We start from the raw sequence: 24,576 nt of genomic DNA, 5'->3' as shown, positions 1-24,576 counted from the left end.
TATATCTTTTTGAACATATGGTCTTGTTTTATCACGGGTTGTGTTTAAAAGTAGTTGTTGATGGTGTAAGCGTAGTTGTTGTTATTATTTAGTTGTTGAAAGTCGAAAGAGGCATTTTTTTTGTCACCGGGCAGGTCACGCCAGATTACATAGGAAAAACTACTGCTTCTCACTCTAATGAGTCTTGAGATGTTACATCACATTATTTCCACATGTAAAATCAGTTCAACTTTGGGACTCTTATCATACCAAGAACAAAAATAAGTTTGCCGATAATATCAGATGATCTTTTATCAACCTAATCCTTCTCCTATGCACTTTTTTAAGGCTATGTCGATCTCATGTAATGCATTACTACACGGCTTTGCATTTCCAAGATTTTTTTTTAATACGTTTGATGTAGTATATGTATGTTTGTATAAATCATATGGATATCTTATGTAACAGAACTTTGTCCCCGCTGTACACGCCCTGTACAACGCTCTCCGTTTTTGGCTGCGAAAAAAAGAAAAATTCTAAAAACCTAAAACGGAAGAATTGGACACACGCACTCTCAGAAAAGGAGCAAAACCCAACAAGCGTAGTGAGTCAGCTATGGTACTCCCCATCTTGTTGAATGTTGCATTTCTCTTCAAAATTCGATGACGTGATATACTCTGATCTCCGAGGTCTTTTTTCTTTTCTCTTTTTTCTTCGGAAATTTGTATTTATTTTCTGGATTACTACTTTTCCCCAATTGCGTAGAGTTGAATTTACCTACGTTGGTGTTTCCAAAAGAGAATAAATGATAAATCAGTTGTGGAGAATGAGTGACTAAAGTGTAAAAAGGGGGAAAGGCGCTAGAAAGAGGAGGTGAGGGCGAAGATAAAGAAAAAGAATCGATGAAATGATTTATGAAAAATTGAGATCAGTTAAAGCACCCCATGCATCGACTCCTTCCGCTTCTGAAGTCTATAATTGAGTCCACATGGGCCACTCAACACAAAAAATTTAATGCTTTCAACTATGTGATCTAGTTTAGGTTTGGAAGGCTGTAATGGTTAAACGCAATGATATACTCAATTGACTATTGAAATTTAGTTAGTTGAAAAGTAAAATTCTTGTCCCATAATTGTTCTACATCAGAAGTGACATAACATTCTCCCTTTACGTGATCTCCTACAATACAAGAAAAAGACGCTAAACGATATATGGCGCTAAACTCATATGACAACTACTTGAAACCACGAGATAAATAAAGTTTCTCAAAAATAGAATAAAATCTCGGAATATGTAATTAAGCTTTTACATAAACTCCGGTATTTGATTAACATTTAGTAAATCAACAACTTTAAACACTAAAAAGGGATTTTAGTTGTTGTGAATTTATTATTTAATTCGCTTCGTCTGGGTAATGATAATATTTTATTATAACTCAATTTTATTATTTATTGTTATTAATTACTATTGGAATATAATGTATTAGTCATGGGTTAAGTTTGTTTGAGTGATCTGTGTATGAACAACCAGCTGAACTACATGCTATCCTATGGTGCAACACCATTCATGTGAATTGCAAGAGATTTGCCCCTTCCATTGAGACAATTTCATAACAAAACATCAATGGAGAAGCTGTCACCACCATGAGATGAAAGTATTACCTTTACACAATCCCTTTCCTAGAACAACCCAAAAATAAGATACAAGTATAAACTGCAGTGGCTTGCATAATTGCTCAAAATGCTAGTTGTATCCCAACTTGTCCCCTCCCCTCCCCCAAGTCATTCAATTTTATATACTGGGACAAAGCAAGTTTCTTTTTTGTTGAGATGCATATACGTTTTTGCCAATTGAAGACGGCGTTAAAATTCTTGTAAAACCGTGCAACTTTTGATGCTTCAGAGCTCGGTGGCTTGACAGCTTTGCGTGTTGTGGTCAATGAAACGAACTTTTTCTTTTGTATTATATATAAAGGAGCCCCGTTTCAACGCATGAGCATTCCGGCTGCAGAATCGAGAAGAGAAGGGACAAACGCATAGCCACACATTTATTACAACAAAAGGTAACAGATACTCAGGCTAAGGCAAGGATAGAAATTTTCGATACCACCAATTGGTCCCAACATTTTAATTTTGACTGTATACAGTAAGTACTATTACAGTTTGGCTCTATTTTTGGTTTAGTGATAGTCACGTTATTCTCGGTATATTAGGATTTGTATAATCATATGATCAAGAAAAGTTTAAATTCAAAAGGCGTCCATTACGTCAACAAAAAGCCACCTGCTTTGAAGTAATCTAATTTTTAACGCGTTTTCTTTACAAAATGTTGGGCGTTATCAACCCAAAATACTAAACGTTTCAGCTAAAATGTAGTTGAAGTCTAAAAAATCTTGTTGGAAATAAACTTTTGCAACTATAAAAGTCCACAAAGCAGGTATCATAGTTAAAATTTTAGCTCTGCAAGCCAGGTATCATGTTGTCCAAGAAAATTCTAGGTTTACGTCACGGCAAAGAGAACAATTACGAGAGTAACGATGGTTTAGACGCGTATAATTATATCCTGGTGATAGCGGAGATTGATTTTCAACAAATGAAGTCTAAAATGAGAGTTCCAAATATATATGACATATCTACATTCACCCCTTCGCTAAAACTCCTTTAAACTAAACTTGGACATAATTTACACAAATTAAATCATTGTTAATGAATCCCATTGTTTCAGGTTTTGATTCACCTAATTACATGGACAAACTGTTTCAAGTATCAAACAAACGAATAAGGTAATCAGTTTTCCTCATTCCGCGGTTGATATAATAAATTTGAGGGTTTTCAACTATCCTGTTTTTCTGAAATACACTTCTGTTAAAGTTTCATATAATTAAGGTTTGAAAGTGTAAACAAGAAATGAATACTGAATGAGTATTGGTGAAGTTTGGGATGAAACTAGTCTAGCTCTTACAGATGTGTTTCCACATTTCAAAGTAAAGGGAATTAAGCTTAACATCGAAGAGGTTGATCACCCACTTACGATATTGGAGATGCAATAAATGATCATCGTCTTTAAAATGAGACAATATGAGGTGAGGTGAGATGAGGGGGTGCTTTACACAGGCTATATTGCATCAATTATGTGCAAGAGAATGAATGGAACCTTTCTCGTAATTGTAACACATGCTTAAATACAACTGGAACCACCAAAATGGAGTGCTATTTCCGAAGCTACTTTAGAAAAGTATAATTGAAGGATAACTCAAATATTGATCACACATGCGTCTCATCTTTAGTTCTTGCATATTTAAAGTTTAAACAAAATGTTGTACAACTTTGTTTCAGTCTGAGGTACCGATAAACAACTTGCCACATACAGACCACTTCCCACTATTCGTTAGTGCTCGTTTAATTATATTGACTTGACACTACTTAACAATTTAGTGGGTTGTATAATAAAGGCGAATTTCCCTGATAGGGAGCCCAAATAAACAAACGCTTCCCTTCATTGCCCCATTTTTGCATATGAATTCGTTTCGTAATTACATAATTCATAGTTATCGTACGGGATGTATCATTGCATATACGAAACAAATGGAACGTTCCAGCACAGTGAGATGCTTACCAAGCATTTTTATTCCCCCTACCAACCCTTAGCCATTCTCAATGTAACACCAATATACTTTATCTTGCTTGAAAGCAATGCTATAACATTGTTAACAAAGGAGATCCAATACCCGACAAATTTAGAAGGAGTTATAGAGTAGTCAAATTTGCTCAGCAATTTCAAAATAAACATCCTCCTGGAAAACCTAGAAGGACATCTATTTGCAGTCTTCCTAAGACTTAAAAAAAGTGGTCGAACCGAGGAATTGCGGGGTTTGATCTAGTAAAAGCTAAATCTATGCAATCTTTATAAGTAGGTTTCGTTTTGAGAAATTAACTTATAAACTTGAGCGATTGAGTTACCCTCAGAGTGTTCGTTTATGTAGCACAACTTTTCAGAAGAAAAATAATAGTAAGTTTTGTAAAGGGAGTAAAAACTTAAAGATAATATCTGTTTTTAGAAAGAAGTCCGGCGCTTGAAAACAGAGGTTATTGTCGACTTCCATAAATTTTCAATTGTTTTGCGATCTTGGTGTTGGATAACAGGTAACATAAGAGGATATCAGAGATAGTGACAATGGTATAAATTAAGGGGGTAAATAGAGCAGATCAAATCATGCCACAATCTCCACGACTTTGAGATCCTACCTCGTTTAGTCAATTCTTGAACTTAAATCATCCACTTAAAAAAGGCTAAAATTGAATCCATAAAATATACCCAACAAAAAGAATCCTGATAATAAGAGGTTTCTTCAGTAGCGTGCAAAGTCTTTTCTGTTAGAGTATACGCATTGACGTTCCTAATACACATATGGCTATTGCTGTTGTTCCCGTATTGTTGCTAAACTCAATGGCCATTTTCCTCACTTTGCAACAATTTTCCTAATAAAGGCAAAAGTGATTTGCATATTTTAAAGCAAGGTCACATTTGCATACAACTAGTTTGGTTATGATATATACAAATAGAGGCAATAATACTTTTGAAATCGTCCTTCCTTGTCAACACCTTTGGCTTTACTTATACAAACACTTGTCGTCATTGTGGCCGCTCAGTATTACTCTTTGTACAGAATTATAGCCGAGAGTTTCTCTTTGATCACAAAATCAGAAAGTAGGTTGTCGTCAAACTGAAAAACATTTGAATCCTGATTACCATCTTTTCAACCTTCAAAACTATTGTTTAGTTCCGCTTTAGATAAGTATCTCCTCCCGCCTCTACTCATGAATCTAAAGCAAGGCTGGCTTCCTGTGAACTTATATCTACTGTTGATTAGTAAAGCGTATGCATAACCTCATAGTTTATGCAGTATTAATGACCAACACAGTCTCAAGCTGATACAAAGACGCACATTAGCACCCACAAAATGAGATTTTGAATTTATATGTCGATCATTTTCTCAATCCACATGCATATGGTTATGAACAAAGCACAAGTGTGGTCAAGGAAACAAGAAGAAAAAAAAAGGAAAGAAAGCAATTAAACGGAATGAAATGAAATCCTTCTTGGTTATGAACCTGTACCTAGTATCAATTAATTCTATTAGAGCAATAGTGGCAAAGGTTTTGAAGAAGTGTATTTATGCAATGTATCACCAAAAAAAGAGTACATTGCGTGTGAAATTTCAGTTGCCGCATAATTTCTTGTCTCCATTGTAAGATCGGCTGGAAAAATGCTTTGATTGGAAACTGCAAGTATACTATGGTCACTAGACTTACAGAACAAAGGGTATTGTCGGCTATTTCTTATGATAGATTAATGAGGTAGTTAATTATTGTAAGATTTGAAATAACATCGTCAAATTAGACGAAAGAATATTTCCAGTGTAAATTGACTTACTTCACTTTTGATTCAATGAAGACTCATTCGGTGATTATCTGTGGGTGTGGTTGCCTCTGGAGCAAATACTTCACAAGACACCACACTAAATAAGTAAACTAGCCCACACAATTGTCGAATATTTAATAAAAGCATTTTGGAGACCCTGGTTTCTGATGTTACACAAACTGAAAAGGAATTTCATGTGCTAAATGTAGTCAAGAACCATACAATGGTTATCATTAACAAAGCAGTTTCAAGTCTACTATTGTGCTATACACCAAAAGATACATTTTCCGTCAACCACACACCTGTAAAATAGATGGCGTAGTTAGAAGTTCGTCAAAAGATATCTATATACACGCATGAAAATGTGTTCTTCTTTCGTCTCATTCGTCATATACATTTTCGTAAAAATGAGTTCCATTCAACTCATTGTCAATATTATAAACAAATCCACTGATTAATACCTTCTTCAAGTCGCTTTTGTGATTGAAGTCATCGTAGTCACCACCATCTTTCAAAAAGTGTAGATCTTGTTCATCAAATCTAGCTTCAGCATTTCCACGATGCAAGTTGAGAATTTCCTGAATGACATCGTTTATATAGTGGCTAATTGATTTTGGTATCCGGGAAAATAAATTTTTATTCTGCTCACATATTTCCACTTCTTCGACATCTGGTTGATCCCCTTCGTCATATTCACCTTGATCGATGGTAAGCTTGTCGAGACATATCAATTTCTTTGAATTTTCAATCAGGTGAAAATCCCAAATGCATTTCCAAATGGGAAACGCGAGTTGGTCCAATTGAGTCAATAACGAAGATGATGGAATGAATCTCTTTTCCAAATTTGATGCAATAGCAGCGAGTAAATGTGAAGCATTCATATCTTTATACCGATGACTATCCTGATCAAAGTACTTGTGTTGGAACAAAAAATGGTCCAACTTGTCCAAATAAATGTCACAGTATTCACATTTGCATCCATTCCAAATAACTGTATTCATGTATTGTTCATAGCAAGTAAATGTGTGAAGTAAGTTTGGTAAATCAAGAATAAAGTTTGATGTCGACTTGCTTGATTTCGTCACAAGTTTTGGCAAAATGGTGGTGTACAATTCATAACGGCGATGATAGTTGCCCTCAAATCCATCGGGAAAATTCCCCAATTGAGGTACGCAATGCTTGATGGAAAGATAAGACAAAGTCTCAATGAAAGTGTTTATAAAATTAAACATGGTCAAGTCGTATGACTCGTTAATCCCGTGGGTTGAGAAAATAGAGCCTTGAACAACGGAAAGCTTGTTCAATTTGGGCAATTGCACTGGAATTGCATCGAAGCAATCAAAAATATAATCTTCGGCATTGTTCACTTGTGGGAAAGGGCAAATAATCTCCAATTCTTTAATGTTATTCCACTGAATCAGTTTGATTAGGCTGATGTTGTCTTTAAAGACTGAAGGGTGAAATACGAGTCGAAACTTTTCTAGCTTCAGAAAGTAAACTTTATTTGAAAATACATTTGTTCTGACCCATGCCCAAAACTCTTCCGCCTTGGACGGTAAAATCAACTCTCTCAAATTATGGGCAACGCTGGAAAAATTGTCAATGCTACGATTGTTACCCACAAGTAATCGCTCAATACCATATTCAATCTCATTCACATTATCAGCAACTATTGTCCTCAACTTCAAATGTGAAAGATCCACCCTTGATCTGATCTTTTCACTATCAATGTAAAAAGTGTCCAACTGATTCAACATGTTTGCTAAATCCTGCACTGCTGATATTACATCATTAGTAAAATCATCACCCAAAACATGTATTTCCTTCACATATCCAGCAAGGTCAGGATTAATCTGTAACGCTTGGATCAATACTAGCACTCTTGCATAAATCATTTTCATGTTTAAATCTTCCTTGAGACTATTTTCAAAGCCATAAATCACCAGGCGTGAACTATCCTGGAAATCAACTTCTCGTCGATGGTCAGATCTAGTTTCTTTTAATCGCAATGGTGCATATTGTGAAATAACAATTTTTGAATATAATTGAATAAGACATGGGTGATAAAGCTCATAATTTGTTGTTGCGAGGTTTATTAATGATTGTTGGGGTAGAAATTTTATTACGTTTTGTAGGACTTTTGGAGGTAATGTAAGTAGCAGTAGCTGTGTTTTTGGCTCGCCCATTGTCGTTATGTGTAGTTGCTGAAAGTCCTATTTGGCAACAAGAAGGTCTGCCTCCAATAAAGAGAGAAATTCGGAAATGCTTTGTCTGTGACCCAACAGATTTTGTCTGCGCTCACACATAAGTGAACAATCACGTGCTTTCTGATATTGCGTTTGTAATTACTTCGACCATCAGTACATTATTCTGTCTTTGTAATACCTAATGTCCATCAGGGCTACATGAGTTGAAAAGAGGTACAGTTAAGTCCATTTTATGAGTTTGAGTACCAAGTTCTTCTGTCCTATGCAGGCCATTACCCCTTGTTAGATCGATATCTATCAAAGAAACCTAGGATTTCACTCGCAGGCTCTTCTCTCTTTCGGGAATCAATTCGCTGCTTGAGATTCTAGATTAGTACATGCTAGGAATTTGAATGTTTGAATCAAACGGTGTTAGTGTAGAATATTCATCGTCGCGATATAGCCTTATGTTCAATTATTTCGTTCATAATAGGAAACAGTGTGACATTGCAATCCATCCAATTTCGTAAAACAAATCAAGTGAACTTTCAATTGGGTATAGAATTTTGATTTTGAAGACACATGTTTCGGAAAAACGGTGATAAGTTGGTGGAATTACTGAAAAAAGTTTTAAAGTTTGAACTAATTCCGTTCCACGCGGCTTTAAATTTTTCTTGAAAAGCTTATGAGCAAATTACACATTTTCAGTAGTCCAAAGCCATATTACTAAGCACCAAATGATAATAACGAAGAGGGGGTGTAAATGAGGTTGAAGATAGATATGGACAGGTATTGTGTACAGTCCTGAAGTGTCTTGAGTTGCTGTGGCAATATTGAGTAATTGTGTGGGTTCAAGTGATGAATGGTACTACAACACTCGCTCTTGATTGCGATTGGTCGTCATTAATAGATGGCATTTATAAATTTGGTTTCCCAGTGTATCACACCAGCTTTGATTGGATATTTTTTTACCAACAATGCCGATTATACCGTGGTGGTGATGGCAATTCCGACTTCTGTCCTGCGGGCGCACTTAGTGGGATTAATAAATCCGATTACGCATAATTTACAGTCGGCAACATGCATGAGAATTAAACAAAGGATTATTACTAAGAAAGTAGCGGATAACACAACTCCGTTCATTCGCTTTTATTAACTCCCTATTATGATTTTTACTGTTCCTGTGAACAGATTTCATTTTTATTGGCTGTTGAGGCGATCGGATTTATCATTTCAACAATCCCGATTTTGTGTGCCACGTACACGCCTCTCCCTGAATTACTAATCCTTTCCACGGTTATTTCTGTAAAATGGAGAATATATATAAACATATGTGGTTCAACGTGGTGTACAAACTTTTCCCTCTATTTTTTTCTTGTCCAAGGTATTAAGAAAAGGATATAACCGGTTTATAATATTAAAACGTTTATTACAATTGAGTAAAAATTTTTGATCATGGTTGAAAATACAAATCGTTCAAGTGATCAAGGGGAAATATTAGTGGACAGTTTGGGGAGAATGAATCAACAAGGTGTAGTGGGAGGAGCATCTACATCACATGACGAGCCCATCAATCACTCTCAATCATCATCTCGAAGCTCCACACAAACAAATTATTCTTCTCACCTCAACACTTCTGAAGAGAAAACTGACGAGCAAAATGCTTATTTGGGTGAAGACCTTGAAGCTGGAGAGACTAAAGCTGAACATCATCCCTCAATGTATGACTATCCAAGAGACGGGGATGAGTTGTCAAGGATTGAATTGAACGCTCAATTATCACGCGAGCTTTCAAGAAAAATCACTAATACGGGATCCTTCCTATTGCAAGACTATGGTAATACTGACCTTTCTATGGGAGAGAATATCCCTTTCCCACCAAAGTTACCAGATAGAACTCCGTACTGTGTCTCCTTCAATGGTTTGGACGATCCCTGCCACCCACATAACCTCCCATTTTACAAAAAGATGTTGTATAGTGCTTCTGTTGCAATGGCAGCATTTTCTTTTTCAATGGGCTCATCTATGTTTTCTCAAGGTACTAAAGAAGTCATGGCTATATATCATGTTGGTGACTCAGTTGTCGCGTTGGGTACTTCGTTGTTTGTGTTTGGTTTTGCTGCCGGGCCAGTTATACATGGCCCAATGAGTGAACTATTTGGCAGAAAACCCATCATGGTAATTTCATGTTTTGGATATGTTTGTTTCCTGTTTGCTGCAGCCACCGCTAAGGACTTGCAAACGATTATGATTTGTCGTTACTTTTCCGGGTTTACTGGCAGTGCACCATTTGTTGTTGCTCCAGCTGTAATGGTTGATATGTTTAAAGCGAGAGTGAGGGGAATGGCAATGTCGGTATTTGCGTGTGTGTTATTTGGTGGACCCATGATTGCTCCTATATTGGGTGGGTTTATTGTCAAAAATCCAAATCTAGGCTGGAGATGGACTTTGTATATGTCAGGGATCATCGGGTGCTTGTCCTTGGTGATGAATGCTTTTATTTTAAAAGAGACACATCATCCGGTGTTGTTAGTCAGAAAAGCGGAATTGTTGCGAAGACATACAGGTAATTGGGGTATTTTTGCACCACATGAAGAAGTATCATTAAGTTTGAATGAGATTGTGAGGAACAATATCATGAGGCCATTGAAGTTGCTTTTCACGGAGCCAATTGTTTTCCTAGTCAGTATCTACAATGCGTTTGCCTATGGTATGCTTTATGCTTTGTTGACGGTAATCCCTATAATCTTTTCAGGTAGATATCACTGGTCACAGGGTGTTGGAGAATTACCATATGTATCAATGTTGCTCGGAGTGTTTTCGGGGGGTGCGATCATTGTATATTCCGAGCATTTATTGAACAGAAAGATGGATGCTACTGGGAAGAAATCTGCTCCAGAGGCAAGATTACCCCCAGTTATGATTGGAGGGTTTGCATTTGTCATTGGTATCTTTTGGCTAGGCTGGACTGGTGATTATGCTGAACATGTCCACTGGATCGTCCCCGTCATTGGTGCGTTTTTCGTTGGTAATGGATTGATGTTGATCTTCTTGCCCACCATGAACTATATCATCGACTGCTATTTATATATTGCTGCATCTGCTTTAGCTGGAAATACCTTTCTTAGGTCTTCATTTGGTGCTGCTTTTCCACTATTTACTACACAAATGTTTAACAACTTGACCGTTAAATGGGCCGCTACATTGTTAGGAGGTTTGAGTGTGTTGATGATTCCATTGCCGTTTATTTTCTACAAGTATGGAGCAGCCGTTAGACATAAATCGAAATATGCTATGAAATAGAGTCTATCGCACTTATATAGATTTTAGATGGTATTGAAAAATAGGTGTCAATGCTTCATGAAAGAGATAAAGAATGTAATCTGAACGACGTCGTTGATGTTTTCGGTGGTAAGGAGATGTTATTCCCGAGCATCGTTAATCAATACCACAAAAACTAAAATGCAAGCAAGCCTAAAATTGTTGAGTTTGACCTAGTAATACGGGAACGGCGTTAACAATACCGAGATTGGTAATCCCGAAAAAAATTAAAAGTAAAAGAGAAATTTTTGAAATCAAAACAAAGGAAGAAAAAGGTGTCGAAACGCCATAAAATGAAATTCAATGAGGAAACTTAGATCACGGTTTTAAAATGACAGAAAAGCGACCAAATCTCACCAATGGTTAATAGAGTTGTATAAATGAATCTTTCTGATTAATGTGTATCTCATATGCTGCACATCCAGTTGAATTATTTAGTGGTCTTGGTTTGCTGCACGAAATTTAAATTAGACATCGCATTTGTCGATAACTTGTTGACAGGAACAAAGTTGCAGACTAACAGGTCGCTGTGAGCAGCATCATAACCAAGCAGGGCCCTCTTCGCAACACTGGTCATCTTGCGAAATGAGCACTCTCTTTTATATCTGATTGTCTGGGGATTTGCCAAGCAAATTAACAATCGATTAAATCCGGGCTGATGTCGGAAAACGATGACCGGATTTATTATTTTCTGTTCAGAATCGACAATAGTTTTCGTTAGGTATAAATCGGTAAAATAGATTACTGAATAGAAGCTGATTCGATAATTCAGTAATATACTATATGACGTAAAGCCTTTCAATACTGAAAACTAAATTATTTAAAGCCGATGCTAGTTATAAATATTGGTAAACGGAATTATTTTCTGTTTAATAAACCCTATTGTGTCCACAAACTGAAGGCTTAAATTCTTTTCTTTTTCTTTAGTCCTGTCTGTGAAACAATTAATAAAAAATTTTTCTTAAGAAAGCAAGTTTTACATAATATATAAATAAACGCAAAGAACTCATTTCATCCTTATTAAAGAGAATTCTTTTTCATCACATTCCTCTTTTCTTCGATTCAACTTTATCCAGAGTTTCCGCTACATCTACTGAGTCAAACAGTGACTGTCTAAAGGCATAATACCCTACTTTATTTGCTAAGCGCCCCAAAATACATATATTTTTCCACCATTAATTGAAGAGCATCACAATGCCTCTCGTTTCTGTATCGTTGAATGATACAGCTCCTGAGCAAAATACCTCACAACACAATACAAATACGCAACCCCAACAAGGTCAAGGTGTAGAACAAGTTGTTGAGGATCATCCACACTACGCTGAAAGACACCAAGACACAACTGGATCGAATCTATCTTCGATCAAAACAAACACTGAAAACGAGGATGAGAGTTCAGAGCTAAAGCCATTCGAAGGTCATGATATAGAGAAGGGAAACCAGAATGAAGCTGAACCAGTGTCAGATTACTACTATCCAAGAGATGGTGATGAGTTATCCAGACTAGAAACGAATGCACAATTATCTCGAGAACTTTCAAGAAGAGTCACAAATACCACTTCTCTACTACAACAGGAATATGACCGTGATGTTGCACTCTCAATGGGAGAAAATATCCCTTTCCCGCCAATGTTGCCAGATAGAACACCATACTGTGTCGCATTTGATGGGTTAAACGATCCGTATCATCCTCATAATTATCCGCTTTGGAAAAAGTTGATGTATAGTGCCTCAGTCGCTTTGGCGGCTTTGTCTTTATCAATGGGATCTGCGATGTTCTCAGAAGGGAGCGCTGAATTGGAAGAAATATACCATATTGGAACTTCCGTTGCCGCGTTAGCCACGTCTTTATTTGTGTTTGGCTTTGCTGCAGGTCCTGTGGTATATGGGCCTTTGTCAGAATTGTTCGGTAGAAAACCGGTGATGGTAGTTTCATGTCTTGGATATGTTAGTTTCCTGTTTGGTGTTGCAACTGCCAAAGATTTACAAACAATCATGTTGTGTCGTTTCTTTGCTGGTTTCATTGGTGCTGCTCCTTTAGTTGTGGCACCAGCAGTAATGGTTGATTTGTTCAAGGCAAGAGTCAGAGGTCTAGCAATTTCTGTGTTTGCATGTGTATTGTTTGGTGGGCCTATGTTGGCGCCAATTTTGGGTGGTTTTATTGTTAAAAACTCTGCTTTGGGCTGGAGATGGACATCGTACATATCTGCATTGATTGGATGTTTGGCATTGGTTATGAACACATTCTTGTTGCAAGAAACGCATCATCCTGTTTTGTTGGTTAGAAAAGCGGAATTATTGAGAAGAAAAACTGGTAATTGGGGTATATTTGCTCCACATGAGGAGGTTTCTTTGAGTTTGAAAGAAATTGCCCAAAACAATATTTTGAGACCTTTGAGGTTGTTGTTTACAGAACCAATCATTTTCCTTGTTAGTATTTATAATGCATTCATCTATGGTATGCTTTATGCCTTTTTGACGGTTATCCCACTTGTGTTTACTGGTCGTTACCATTGGTCGCAAGGTGTGGGTGAGTTGCCTTATTTGTCTATGTTGCTTGGTGTTTTCTCCGGTGGGTTGACCATTGTGTACTTTGAAATGAGATTAAACAAGAAGGTAGATAAAGGATTAAAGCCAACCCCAGAAGCAAGATTGCCACCAATCATGATTGGAGGATTTACTTTTGTCATTGGTATCTTTTGGCTAGGCTGGACTGGTGATTACGCCGAACATGTCCACTGGATCGTCCCCGTCATTGGTGCTTTCTTTGTCGGTAATGGATTGATGTTGATCTTCTTGCCCACTATGAACTACATCATCGACTGTTATTTATACGTTGCAGCTTCGGCATTGGCAGGAAATACTTTCATTAGATCTGCATTCGGTGCTGCATTCCCGCTTTTCACCACTCAAATGTTTACCAATTTAACCATAAAATGGGCTGCTACATTACTAGGTTGTTTGGGTGCATTGATGATTCCTGTGCCATTCTTGTTTTACAAATATGGTGCTTACATCAGAAGTAAGTCAAAGTATGCTATGAAGTAGTTTGTATAATGAGGTGAGTATATTTATAAGTAAGCGAAATATTTGACAATTCATCCGCTTAGCTAGCAGGGCCGGCGCTGTGCACCGTAATTCAGCGTTCTTAAGAGACAGCATGACACAAAATGCTCCTTTTGTGCCGATGTTTAATTTTTCTTGCCGATTTCGGAAGCAAAATTAGCATTGAAATTGCCAATTTTAGGTCGAATTGTGCATCAAAATTGCCTATATATCTTTTACTATACCGGATCAACTACTTTGTTTCGATATTGTAGTCCTTAAAGTGTCAAAATGCAAAGAAGTGTTTGTAATTCGTGGACACATGAGCTAAGTGCCGTGACCTAACACCCGAAAAATTTGGCCGATCCACATGCGTAACTTCAAGCCTGACTCAATGTTAGTAGAAACTTCAGAATGAGAAAAAGAGTGGCTTACTTTTTCGGAAAGGTTGTACTTCACTTCTATGAATGTTTGAATCTATTCACCTTTAGGTTGTTTCCCAGTTTTTTGAACTTTATAATATTCTGCCTCACTATTTGCTAAATTTGAATGCCAACTTTAAAATAAAGTTGTTGTTCGATTATGATCAATTACGAAGACAAACCAAGAGACATTATTGGGCTCTCCTTTGATAACTCTTCACGGCCGAAGTACTCTCTTGTGTAACATAATTCGTTTCCACAATCAAATTACAAGAGACAAGTATGATACCCAGACCTGTTTTATGTTTACAGAGGTTTTTTTAGCACAATTGGACTACAGTCATAAGAGTAGGTGTATTCGAATCCATTAGGTCGTAGTAGAACAATTCTCGTATCTTTGATAGAGCTATCAAGTTTTAAGCAGTGCCCACTCTAGCAAGGAAGACACCCAAACTTTTGTCCCAAAGAGGAAGCTCTCAGAACTCCGCCCATTAATGTTTCTGGTGAAATAGCTAAAGATCTAGTAACCAGTTCCACAATCTTGTCTGCTCCCATTGCACTCATTTTGAGCCGTCATTACGTATGCATCTCCTAACAGAGCAAAAGAGTGCTTGAGTAGAACGAAATCATAAATTACACAAAACTATAAATGTCAGCCCCTCTTTTGTTTATAAATTTAACTCCGTGTGAGAAAGGAACCCCCACTTTTGTCGTTGTGATAACTCCGATTGCGGTGCACCGAAAGGACCCCCTGATTCTAGGAACATGTTATAGACAGGTGGTAGATCTCATACAATCCGACCGAGCAGTCATTTGGAACAGCAACAGAAAAAGGAGAGCAAATGTGCTAAAATTGAAATTTGAGGTTGTTTCCACTCGAAGGCTCTGATGTAACAATCACGGTTGAGGTTAGAACGTAGCAAATTGATGCAGACATAAAGGAGCATGAGTGGTGGTAAGAGTGAAAGGGTATTACTTACCGAACGCGTTATGCAAACTATGTCCTTATGTGCTATGCCATCATTTGCTCGGTCCATACTATGCCGAGGTTTTCTTGAACTTAAAATCATAGAACCATTTAGTGATTGGTGGAAAAACTTTTGGTAAGGCTAAATTTCAAATGTACAGGAAAACAAAAACAAAAGAATCTTACACAAAACAGGCAATTGTTCTTAAAAGAGTAAAATTAAACTCCTTTATTGGGGGGAAGACATCGGGAATTGTAATAAAGTCATAAATACAATGATCAGCTCATATGCAAGTGTTTAGCTATTGTCAGAAGGCAAACTAGTTAGACTTTTCCTGTGACAATTACTAAATTTCCAGTTTTAACGCCGGGCATGTGGATGTAGGATTTAATTTCATGTCAGGCTTATTTAGTTGAAGCGTCCTGCACGTTCACTGTTCTTTTGACTCAAGCAATCTATACATTACCACTGGCATAGTATTGCATTATCGGTCAATGAGTGCAGTAAACGAAGGAGTTCAAATGTCAGCAACAAGTAGCCCCTCGGCCGACTCGTCCAAGGAAAGGAAACAGGACGATGAACAACCACTTCAAGATTTTGTAGGCCAAGATTTGGAAAGCCCACATAAACACCGCAGTGGCACTGATGATAACTATCCGACTCCCGATGAAGACTTCCACTATGAATCAGATATTGCTTTGTCGAGAAAAGCATCGCGGTTAACTACAGATTATGACAACTTGATCCAACAGGCAACGAATAGTTCTAAACCCTTGCCTCCAATGGGAGGCGGGAGACCATATCCTATACATTTGGGAACCAGGGATCCCTACGTTGTCCAATTTGATGGTGACCATGACCCCGGCCATCCTAAGAATTGGAGACTTAGGACTAAAATTTGGTATACCACAACGGTGGGATTGAGTGCATTTTGTGTTAGTATTGGATCAGCATTGTTTGCCGAAGCTTCTGAAGAGTTAATGCAGGTCTTTCACATAGGATCAACGGTTGCAACTTTGGGTACATCATTGTTTGTTTTTGGATTTGCAGCCGGACCTGTGATTTATGGTCCCTTGTCTGAGTTATTCGGAAGGAAAATGATTTTGCTTCCCAGCTCACTAGGATATACCTTATTCTCTTTTGCAGTAGCTACGGCCAAAGATTTACAGACAATAATGATATGTCGGTTCTTTGCTGGTTTCGTTGGGGCGGCACCATTGGTTGTTGCCCCTGCTGTGATGGCAGATATGTTTGGTGCAAGAACGAGAGGTACAGCTATTACTTTGTTTGCTATGGTATTGTTTGGAGGTCCCATGCTTGCACCAATTCTTGGTGGATTTACTGTCAAAAATTCTGCTTTGGGTTGGAGATGGACGTCATACTTTTGTGGTATCGTGGGCGCTTTGTCGTTTGTGATGAGTATCTTCTGCCTAGAGGAAACCCATCATCCTATCATTCTTGCAAGAAGAGCCGAAGAATTAAGGAGAAGAACAGGTAATTGGGCAATCTACGCACCCCATGATGAGGTGTCATTGAGTATCAAAGAAATCGCTCAAAACAACGTTTTACGTCCCTTGAAGATGTTATTCACTGAGCCTATTTTGTTCTTGATTACTTTGTACAACGCTTTTATTTATGGTATGTTGTATTTGTTCTTAACCGCAGTTCCATTGATTTTTATAGGAAAGTATGGGTGGTCTCAAGGTGTTGGTGAATTACCCTACATATCAATGCTTTTAGGTACACTTCTGGGTGGATTTATTGTTATATGGTTTGAAAAACGGTACAATCAAGCAATGGATAGGAACAATGGTAAACCAATTCCAGAAGAAAGATTGCCACCAATGATGATTGGCGGAGTAACGTTCACTGGTGGTATGTTTTGGCTCGGTTGGAGCGGTGCTTTCGGCGACAAAGTTCATTGGATAGTGCCTACTATAGGAGCATTCTTTGTTGGCAATGGTCTTATGTTGATATTCTTGCCATGTTTCAATTACATCATTGATTGTTATTTGTTGTATGCTGCATCCGCGTTGGCTGGTAACACATTTCTTAGATCGGCATTTGGAGCAGCTTTCCCACTTTTTGCAAGACAAATGTTTGTTAATATGAAGATTCAATGGGCTAGCACACTATTAGGGTGTTTGGGTGCCGTCATGATTCCGGTGCCAGTTTTGTTCTACATGTTTGGAAGAAAGATTAGGGCTAGCTCAAAGTACGCGTTTGTGTTGGAGTAGATAAGATTAGAGTTATTCGTAGTTTAATAAAAGACAGTATCTATAGTTTGACAAGGGTAAAATTTCATTTTTGAATGGGCAAATGTATGGTCCTCTGTGTAGTTGTGTTGTTACAAACTGCGAAAAGTTTTGAAAAATACCGATGAATTGATACAACCACAAACAACATGCAGATACGAACACTCACCACCACGGCTCTTCGACTAGCCAAACAACCCGTACCAACGACTGCCAAGAAATATCTAGGCCGTCCATCAAACAATCTATCCGCGGGACTTGTTGGATTAGCAAATGTTGGAAAATCTACTTTTTTTCAAGCCATCACAAAATCTACATTGGGGAACCCGGCCAACTACCCTTATGCAACAATTGAGCCTGAAAAGTCCATAGTTCAAGTGCCTTCCGAAAAATTGGATCACTACCAGCGCATCTACAACTCACAAAAGAAAGTTCCTACCAATTTAACTGTCTGGGATATCGCTGGATTGACGAGAAATTCCAGTTCCGGTGCCGGATTGGGCAACAAGTTCTTAAATGATATTCGTCAAGTTGATGGGATACTTCAAATTGTTCGTGGGTTTGTAGATGATGAGATTATACATATCGAGGAGAATAAAGTCGATCCGGTTCGAGATTTGGTTATTGTTAATGATGAATTGATTTTGAAAGATTTGGAATTCATCGAAGTTGAGATGGAGAAGAGTACCAAGAATTTGAAAAAGCCAAATCAAACCCATGAAACAAAAAACTTGGAAATTTTAGAAAAATTGAGTGATTGTTTGTATAACGGAGTCAAGGTAATTGATGGCGTTTGGACAGATGAAGAAATAGAATATATCAATGGTTTGAATTTGTTAACAGCAAAGCCAACTGTGTATCTATTGAATGTGTCGAAAAGTGATTATATTGCGGGCACTAATCAGTTCTGGGATAGAGTTCAAAACTGGATCAATACTCACTCTAGAAACGATAAGCTCATCATGTTTAGCGCTGAGTATGAACATGCATTAAACAATGGTGAAGCACAAAGTAAGGAGCTGATTATTCCTACAGCTATTCGGGAGATGCGTGATTCCTTGCATTTGATTTCATTCTACACTTGTGGAGATATAGAGTCTAGACAATGGACAATCAGAAAGGGTAGCTTAGCACCAGATGCTGCTGGGTTGATCCACACGGACCTACAAAAGACATTCATCAATTCAGTAGTTTACAAATGGGACAACTTGGCGCCGATGGAGGTGTTTGATGAAAACAAGTTGAAGCTGATGGGGAAACAATATAGAAACGGGAAAAAGTACGAAGTGGAAGATGGTGATGTCCTTGTGATAAGGGCTGGCAGTGGAAAAGCTAGATGATCTTGTGTACATAACTGTAAATAGAGCTCAATAAAGACCATAATCTTGGTCAATCAATGTTCTCTCGAATTTCTTTGACACTTCCTGCAACTTCAATAACAAACCAGCTGCAAGACTTTTTATCCTATTATCAATGATTCCCTCCCATGTCATGGTTAACCAATTGTACACCAACACTACTTCATCGTTAAAGTTTAGAACCAAAAATTCGGCATCAATGAGCTCCAATATTAGCAAAATCCCAGTAAGGATTGATTCAATCACCTGAATTTCTTCTAGAGTAACTTTTCGGATCACAGCACACGATAATAACAAAAACTCCTTAATCATATCTTTGAGTTGCGTGGACGATGGGTAGGCGACGTGAAGTAGTAAACTCAATGTCTTAATATAATGCGCAATGAATATTGGCGAGTAATGTCCAATATCAATCGATCCAGACTCGTACCAGACATTAAGCAAAGGAAAGAAGAAATTTGTGCCGATGATTTTGTAAAAATTAGGTATGATAGGTTTTTCACTTGGTTGAACATCTTTTGGTCGAGTAAGAGATCGTGAAATGCGCACCAATTTACCTTTACCTAGCATTTGATCTTGGGCATCACTTGAAGCTTGATGCATAAGTGAATCCTGAAGCCCAATTTCAATTTGATCCATGTATTTTGTTCCACCTTGACCAATATACTTGTTATGTAATCTTTGAGGAAGTTGCTTCGTTGGAAATGACTTTTCAGTAAATGACTTTGAGACAATATCATCCTTTATACCACGTAGCTCACGCGCAGCCAATGATGTAGAGGACAAGATAAACATTCTCTGCTGTAAAGAATAATCACCAGCCAACAATAACCCAAACATGTAAAATGTCACATTTGGATTTGTAACTATAACGCTGACCATATTGACCAACTTTAAATCATCAAAATCAGGATCATTGTAAAAGTTGTCCAAAGCAATGAGGTTTGCTAGCAAATCCTGGGAATAAAATTCAACTTCACTGCCATGACGAAATTTTTGCCGTAAAAGAGTAGGACCTTGCATCAAAGCAACTCGTCGCATGTCGTACGCCTGGGGATTTTTTGTATCTACCGTGATGTATGATATCAAATCTTTCACGTATATGGGATCTGGAATCTTGATTTTTTGAGGTTGGGATGCATCATCATCATCATCATCATCATCATCTGAAGTGTCTTTCACTGTGATGTTCTGGTTGAGTGTGGTATTTATATTGACTGGTTTGGGAATAAGTGATTCAGTATCTTCTTGATACAAGGCTTTCCAAGCATCGTCATCATTCATATCATCAAGTTGTACCACGGGCGTCAATAATTCAATAAAGTCATGACCAAGATTTGCAGACTTGAAAATTTTGTCTTCCCCGCTAAGCTCACATACTCTGTCAGCTAGAATGATTCCAAGAGACCTCACGTTCTCCGAAAATGATTGGAGATGATTACTTATACCCTCAAGGCATATTTTGTTCTTTGTCAATCCTTTCAAAAATTCACAATCTTGCCGCCTAGAAATTAATTGGAGAATAAGAAAAGTTCTGGATTCTTGAATTGTTATAGGCTCGTTTTTGATGTAGGTTGGGTCCGTCCATTTTTGCAACTGACTTAAAATTACGTGGTCCTTGTTGCGACCCTCCTTTTGTGATAGTATGGCAGCCACCAATTGTGTTAGCGACTTGTTAGATCTTAAAACGACACTTTCAATACCATTGTCATCTATATACCCACAAGTGAATTTTAAAATATTGTAAATGGGGACGATGTTGGCTTCATTAACAATTCGCGCAATATATATTAATAGTAGCTTTTTGATGTAACCCTTTCTCTGAAACTCCTTTAAACGAAGGAGCGTTTCTTGAAAGTACTTCCACTTATCAAAGTTGAAGAACACTTCGAAGAATTCCGTAAACAGCTCAGTGCCAAAATTCAAGACTGAAAGTACGAACATGTCTGGTTGTAGATTTTGCCTGTACAATTCAGATATTCCTCTTGATAGGTAATTTGCATACGACTTGGATGACTTTAAAACCTCATTGGTGATACCCCAACCTTTAGATATGCCAACTTCATTCACAATGGCCAAGAATTTTCCTTTGAATACAAGTTTGTCGACCTCTCTCAACTCAAGAGGTTTTCTATTTTTCGTGATGTTTGTAAAGAGTTGTTCATCTGCCAACGATTGTAAAAAGTTGTAATATAGCTTCAACTCATGATCATTAGCTGATACCTTCAGTAAAGTTGATACTTTTGCAAGTAGATTACCCAAACCTATCAATGTTTGAAACATGCATCTCAATTTGGCCTCTGCAGTTTTCGGTAATGACACGTAGATCTGTGGAATACTATAGTTCAACAAAGCACTAATCAATGGAAGCGGGGGATACTCATACTTGTCCAAGACTTGTTCCACTTGTGATACACCGGGATAGCTTTTCAAAAGTTCTATGTCGTTGTTCATGAGGCAATTCCGTTGTAATTGGGGCAACTAAATTCCGCTCACGATTTCAGAAAAAATGATGCGTCGCAGTTGCGATGGAGGTTGCAATTGCAACTCATAGAAAGGCGAAAACATTTTGCAAAAGACAGAGCTAACGCACAACTTGTGGACCAGTCTCATTGCAAACCATTACATAGCAAGCTACATATACGAGTGCAGAAGCAAAGACCCAACAATTATTTGCAGACTGTACTCATTACTAATGAAAAGGTTGATGCTGTCAGTTTCATACCGAAATAGCGCAAAGGTGACAAAGCCAAGGAGAGTAGGTCCCTTTAAGGCTCCAGTCGCATCATCACTCTATGACAGGGCTCGGGTGTTTCCCAAATTTGTAAAACGACAATCGCCAAGTACACCATCAGCACTAACAGATTTAAAAACACAGATTGAAAATGGAAGAAAGCTTTCCCTTGAAGATTACTTTGCAAGCTCGCATTTCATGTTTAAAGAGGGTCTGGAGAAGCTGTCCATGGATTCCTTAAAACTGGCTCTCTCATTATTCCACCCGAGAAACAAACCGTTCGTGGCCATTGACTGCGAAGCTTATGAACATGGGCATCACAACATCACGGAAATAGGAATAGCTATACTCAAACCCCAATCAACTACAGTACCACAGATTGATGCAACACATATTATAATAAAGGAGCATTTACATAAAAGAAATTCGAAATATGTTCCCGACAATAAAGATCAGTTTCTACATGGCACTTCTTACATCGTGAAGGAAAAGGATGCAATTGGGATCTTGAGAGAAGTGCTAGATAAATACATTGTTAGCCAAAACGGAGTACTAGTTGGTCATTCCATAAGCTCCGAGATAAAGTATTTCAAAAGTTTGGGAATCGAGTTGCCACCGACAATTCAATTATTGGACACTTTGAAACTACACAAAGTTGGCAGAAGTAATGGCGGCTCACTAGGTGGATGTCTCAAGCTTTTGGGATTACCGTGTAGCTATTTGCACAATGCAGGAAACGATGCGTATTATACGCTATTAGTCCTTTTGTCATATTGCGATCCAATTGTACGAATCCAGAAAAATTTGGACATCTATTCGACAAGTGAGTTTACGGGAAAGTATCCACATGATAGCAAGATCGCTTTTGTTGAGGTTGATGATATTTCGTTGTTGGAAGTGTAATACAGAAATAGTGGTAAGTATTCCTTGTGTATAGAAACGCCGAAAATGGAAAGAATTGCGCATCTTCAAAATCAAAACAGAGAAATTAAAACAAAAACTTTAATTTAGATATCGCGATCTGATAAAAAAAATAACATCTACTGCTGGTCAACCAAGAGTCAACAGCTATGACAGATGAATATGATGAGTCAACTTCCCTCATAAACAGAAGGCCGTCACGGTCATTCCTAGACGCCCCCATTGGCTCTTTCAAGGGGCCAAATTCTTTACACAATTTTGCTAGTTCCTTCACCCGTGCCCAATCTTTCGCAGCATCAAAGATCGACAACGATATTCACAAGGAAAGATCATTTTTTGCTAGGGACCCTACAGGAGACGGGTCTGAAGATGAAACCTTTGACCCAGAGTTGATGATTCCGTCCTACCGTGGTGAAAGACTTAGTCTGGTTGTGCATGATTTGCATCGAAACCAATTGTTTATGAATTCTCCCAATGACCTAGATTCCGCCTTGTCGCCAAATAACGATGTTTTTTACCATGATGACATTGTAAATGCAATTAATGAATCAAGATCACGTCAAGGGTCCGACTTTTTTGGAAGCGGCATACCAATGGGTAGAAAGATTCTCCCACAACCTTCGTTTTCAAGTTTTAGAAGTTCCATATCTATGGCCACAACTGCGAGCCAAATGACATTAAAAAAAATAGAGGACTCTGATGGGAATGTGATAACTGTGTTGGCTGGTCAGTCTACGGTAGCTCAAACCGTATTCAATTCGGTCAATGTATTAATTGGAGTGGGGCTACTTGCGTTACCAGTTGGGATCATGAAAGCTGGATGGGTGTTTGGTGTCCCCATATTGGTTGCTTGTGGTCTTGTTACTTACTGGACTGCAACGTTGCTTTCAAAGGCTATGGAATCAGATGCAACTATAATGACTTATGCTGACTTGGGGTTCGCTGCCTATGGGTCCATTGCAAAACTTGTCATTTCTCTACTCTTTTCAATTGACTTGATAGGTGCTGGTGTGTCGTTGATTGTGTTGTTCAGTGACTCTTTTGTTGGAGTGTTGAGCGATGATCCCACAACCACAAAGATAATCACGTTTTTCATCTTGACACCATTCACATTCATTCCTTTGCCAATATTGTCCTTTTTTTCATTACTTGGAATCTTATCTACCATCAGCATTACATTGTTGGTTATTATTTGCGGCTTGGTTAAGGACACATCACCAGGGTCTTTGATAGAAGTCATGCCAACGAATTTCTGGCCAGAAAACTACACAAATCTTCTACTTGCAGTTGGTATTTTGATGGCTCCATTTGGTGGTCATGCGATATTCCCCAACTTGAGAAGTGATATGAGACACCCATACAAATTTACAAAGTCTCTTCGCTACACATATTTTGTTACTTTGATTACAGATTGTCTGATGGGAATTTTTGGGTTTTTGATGTTTGGGGCCACATGCAGCAATGAAGTTACCAACACGTTGTTGCAAACAGTGGGGTATCCAGGTTGGATATACCCCTTGATAAAGTCGTTGATTTGCTTGATTCCTTTAGCCAAGACCCCCCTCAACGCAAAACCAATCATATCTTCCTTGGATGTGTTGTTTGGTGTGAACAAAGTCGCAAAAACTAGAGCTAGAGCAGTGTTCAATTCGTCCAACAAGTTTGTAATTCGAATTGGCGTCAATGCATTGTTTGTATTTTTAGCCATTGTGTTCCCCGAATTTGAGAAAATAATCGGTATATTGGGAGCATCAATCTGTTTCATCATTTGCATTATATTACCATGCCTTTTTTATGTCAAATTATGTGGCGACAAACTATCCACACTTGAGTTAAGCACACTTTACCTCATAATTTTCGGCTCCTGCGTTTTGGGAACATTGGCTAGTTGGGCGGTGATTACAAACTAAGCAAGGTGAAGAGTCATAATAAATCTGTAAATAGGGTAGCTATCCGATCCTCTTAA

General features: G+C 38.0%; 8 protein-coding genes across 8 annotated transcripts; 6 read left to right on the top strand and 2 right to left on the bottom strand. All coding sequences in view use genetic code 12, as the record gives it.

Annotated features, from left to right (window-relative positions):
- Positions 1-5,780: 5,780 nt before the first annotated feature.
- CORT_0H00790 (hypothetical protein) lies at positions 5,781-7,586 on the bottom strand (the record flags this gene model as incomplete). The annotated part of the gene is made up of 1 exon (XM_003871272.1): positions 5,781-7,586. One exon carries the CDS (start codon positions 7,584-7,586, stop codon positions 5,781-5,783), a length of 1,806 nt encoding a protein of 601 aa, XP_003871321.1.
- A 1,455-nt stretch (positions 7,587-9,041) lies between these two features.
- On the top strand, positions 9,042-10,889 carry CORT_0H00780 (Tpo2 polyamine transport protein; the record flags this gene model as incomplete). Its single annotated transcript, XM_003871271.1, has 1 exon — positions 9,042-10,889. One exon carries the CDS (start codon positions 9,042-9,044, stop codon positions 10,887-10,889), a length of 1,848 nt encoding a protein of 615 aa, XP_003871320.1.
- Positions 10,890-12,101: 1,212 nt separating this feature from the next.
- CORT_0H00770 (hypothetical protein) lies at positions 12,102-13,955 on the top strand (the record flags this gene model as incomplete). The annotated part of the gene is made up of 1 exon (XM_003871270.1): positions 12,102-13,955. The coding sequence occupies one exon, from the start codon at positions 12,102-12,104 to the stop codon at positions 13,953-13,955; it is 1,854 nt and encodes a 617-aa protein (XP_003871319.1).
- Positions 13,956-15,836: 1,881 nt separating this feature from the next.
- On the top strand, positions 15,837-17,579 carry CORT_0H00760 (Flu1 multidrug efflux pump of the plasma membrane; the record flags this gene model as incomplete). Its single annotated transcript, XM_003871269.1, has 1 exon — positions 15,837-17,579. One exon carries the CDS (start codon positions 15,837-15,839, stop codon positions 17,577-17,579), a length of 1,743 nt encoding a protein of 580 aa, XP_003871318.1.
- Positions 17,580-17,746: 167 nt separating this feature from the next.
- CORT_0H00750 (Ylf2 protein) lies at positions 17,747-18,937 on the top strand (the record flags this gene model as incomplete). Its single annotated transcript, XM_003871268.1, has 1 exon — positions 17,747-18,937. The coding sequence occupies one exon, from the start codon at positions 17,747-17,749 to the stop codon at positions 18,935-18,937; it is 1,191 nt and encodes a 396-aa protein (XP_003871317.1).
- Positions 18,938-18,964: 27 nt separating this feature from the next.
- On the bottom strand, positions 18,965-21,409 carry CORT_0H00740 (hypothetical protein; the record flags this gene model as incomplete). The annotated part of the gene is made up of 1 exon (XM_003871267.1): positions 18,965-21,409. The coding sequence occupies one exon, from the start codon at positions 21,407-21,409 to the stop codon at positions 18,965-18,967; it is 2,445 nt and encodes an 814-aa protein (XP_003871316.1).
- Positions 21,410-21,650: 241 nt separating this feature from the next.
- CORT_0H00730 (hypothetical protein) lies at positions 21,651-22,592 on the top strand (the record flags this gene model as incomplete). The annotated part of the gene is made up of 1 exon (XM_003871266.1): positions 21,651-22,592. The coding sequence occupies one exon, from the start codon at positions 21,651-21,653 to the stop codon at positions 22,590-22,592; it is 942 nt and encodes a 313-aa protein (XP_003871315.1).
- A 167-nt stretch (positions 22,593-22,759) lies between these two features.
- On the top strand, positions 22,760-24,520 carry CORT_0H00720 (transporter of large neutral amino acids; the record flags this gene model as incomplete). Its single annotated transcript, XM_003871265.1, has 1 exon — positions 22,760-24,520. One exon carries the CDS (start codon positions 22,760-22,762, stop codon positions 24,518-24,520), a length of 1,761 nt encoding a protein of 586 aa, XP_003871314.1.
- Positions 24,521-24,576: the final 56 nt, after the last annotated feature.

The sequence above is a fragment of the Candida orthopsilosis genome, assembly GCF_000315875.1.
Source record: "Candida orthopsilosis Co 90-125, chromosome 8 draft sequence".
Lineage (NCBI taxonomy): Eukaryota > Fungi > Ascomycota > Pichiomycetes > Serinales > Debaryomycetaceae > Lodderomyces > Lodderomyces orthopsilosis.
Note: the sequence above shows the minus strand (reverse complement) of the source record. Positions and strands in the feature narration are given on the sequence as shown.